Genomic DNA, 2,569 nt, shown 5'->3' with positions numbered 1-2,569 from the left:
AAACGTCTCTTGGACGATAAAAACATCAGCTTATAGTATAATTCGTACAGAAGCTAAACCACGAAGATTTATCAACTGAATCAAGCTTAGAAATAAACTAGGAGGTATAAACATATGATATTGCTTAGTATCAACCAGCTGAATGAGTTCGATGAAGGGCCTCCGTCGTTCCCTTCCTTCTTCTCACAAATTCTCATACAATCTACAATCTTCGCCACAAAAATGAATCAGTTGAGAATTTTCGATCTTGTCGTAAAAAATAGAATTGTCCGTATAAAATATTACCTAAATTAGCTTACCCCCCCTCCCCCCTACGTACCACAATGTTGGTTCCAGTGGGTACTGACGACTTCCTCTCGCCAGAACAAACATGATTTTGGGGAGAGGGGATCTTTGTAAGGGAACATACATGCGCTTTATATCAATAATAATATCCTAACGACCTTCTAAAATTCTCAACTAGTTTTCTTAAATATTGTAGCTCATCAAATCTTATAAATAAGGATTCTTTTTTCTTTTTTTTCAGAGGTAGCGACTGCAGTTGATCATAAGGCCATCGACTGGGTTTTTCCTAATGATAATGGAAACCCACCATTCGCTGAGATATCCATGGTGGACCTATCAGACTTACGAGCGCTGACAGCATGTTTCTGGTTTAACACCACAGCACTCAACAAATATCATGTTCATCTAGATTGGGAAGTCGCTTCTATTAAGAATATTCATGTCGCGTCTTCTTCTGTTGGTGCAACCAACGAGCTCTTGGTTTACATTAGAGGGGAGGAAAGGTAAATCGATGTGCATTTCAAAATTTACAACGCTTAAATAAAAATATAGAGATTATGACGTTAGCAATATAAATAAAAAGATTAAAAGAATACGCGTGTCTGTGTGACTGTTGAACTAGCTAAAGTTGTCGTGTCAACAGCCACCCATGCGCAACAGTTAACGAATCCTAGTCAACCACAATGCACTGCGTGCCTATATTATTGTTTGCATAGTTCGCCTACATCATTTTCAAAGCTCTTCCGATCTCTTGTGTAGGCAATATTTTTACAAATTCTCTATGGGAAAGTCCTCGAATTTCCAAATTTTCATTTATTTCATTCCCCAGCAATTAGGTTGAATTTTTCAGAGATTTTCTTTGTGAAATTAGGACTTTTTTAGTTGTCCAAGGGTAACCATATTGTACACGTCGAAACTCTACCTTAGATTCGTTGTCAAAATTTATGAACTCTCACGAAAAGTATAACATGACTATCTATCATTATATCATGATGGTCGTAAAACATCTAGCTGGTATGATAGATTATAAGGCCGATGGAAATGACTTCACTGCCTTGGAGAGAAATTGGCGCTCTGGGTAGCATTCAATTGTTTCAGGCGCTCAGTGCATTGTAATTGACTAGGATTCTTTAAACAAAGAAATGATACTCTAGGGAATGACAAGTGGTCTAAAACAAGAAAATTCGTCCATTCTAGTAATAGTTTCAATTTGTGATTAACCTCAGAAAATTCATTGCATCGAAACCTTTACACGACGGAGTATGGCACTATGTATGTACTTCGTGGGATGGTCTTAAGGGTGACGTGAACGCTTATCTGGATGGTGAGCCTCAAAGCAGTTCTGAAAACTTTCCGTCAATCGTGACCACACTATCTTCATCAGGGAAACTTATTATCGGCAAAGAGTCATCCCTCGAAAGTGGTTTCGCGCGAAACTTTACAGGCCAAATGAGTCGAATTAACCTATGGAATAACGTTGTGAACAAAAGCGTATTAGAACGAATGTCCAAATCGTGCCAGGATAGTGAACAAGGCAGTAAGATACCGTGGTCTAGGCTTATTAAAGAGGCAAAGTTGTCAAATGTATTGGTTCGAAACTCGACCTGTCCCATTGCTAAAGGTAAGGACAAAATTAGATAAATCTCATTGTTTTATTTAAGTTTTATTTTCTTGCAAAAACTGAACGTGTTACAGCATTTCTTTCGGCCAATAAACCATCAGTTCACAGTCTCGTGGCACAACTTTTAATTAGCCTCAAAGTCAAGCTCAATCAAGTTCTCGCACGCGTTGGAAACCAAATTCATTTCCCCATTCTTGTTATTAAGTTATCAAAGCCAGATTTCATGCTGGATGATCAAGATAAGTTGGGGTTTTGTGTTAATTTGCGCATGCATTCCAGTATCATTTGCATCAAGAGAGTACGAAGCACGTCACTGTACTCTCTCGTCTGAATGTTGTAAAAAAATATATGCCAAGATTTACCCATCACTCAAGTAATCGTCAATATTTCAACATCACACCTACTTGATCAAAAGCTGAGAGCAAAAGGAAAAATCTTTAACCTCTTTTATCTATCCCTTCGAAACAAGCTAAGAGGATTTTGTTGCATTATTCATATATTAAATTTTCTTCTATAAATATAATTCCTAGTCCCTCCCCCACTCCCCATCCCCTTCCATCCATTCCCTCTAACAGTTTAGAACCCGCCACGACTCAAAATCTCTCGTCAACCTAAATGGGACTATTACGCGTACCATGCTTCCAAGCATTGCATTGTCTGTTA

At 38.1% G+C, this 2,569-nt stretch overlaps 1 protein-coding gene across 1 annotated transcript in view; it reads left to right on the top strand.

Annotated features, from left to right (window-relative positions):
- The first annotated feature begins 323 nt into the window (after window positions 1-323).
- LOC116294679 (uncharacterized) overlaps window positions 324-2,569 on the top strand; it is a 41,073-nt gene continuing 38,827 nt past the window's right edge. The window contains exons 1-3 of the mRNA XM_089036788.1: window positions 324-339; window positions 527-788; window positions 1,512-1,906. Coding sequence (XP_088892914.1) covers window positions 324-339; window positions 527-788; window positions 1,512-1,906 — 673 coding nt within the window. The remainder of the gene's footprint in view (window positions 340-526; window positions 789-1,511; window positions 1,907-2,569) is intronic.

This window comes from Actinia tenebrosa, unplaced genomic scaffold, assembly GCF_029948245.1.
Source record: "Actinia tenebrosa isolate PJP-AT-01 unplaced genomic scaffold, QUT_ActTen_1.0 PGA_scaffold4__44_contigs__length_22323623, whole genome shotgun sequence".
Classification (NCBI taxonomy): domain Eukaryota; kingdom Metazoa; phylum Cnidaria; class Anthozoa; order Actiniaria; family Actiniidae; genus Actinia; species Actinia tenebrosa.
This window is presented reverse-complemented; position numbering and strand designations above follow the sequence as displayed.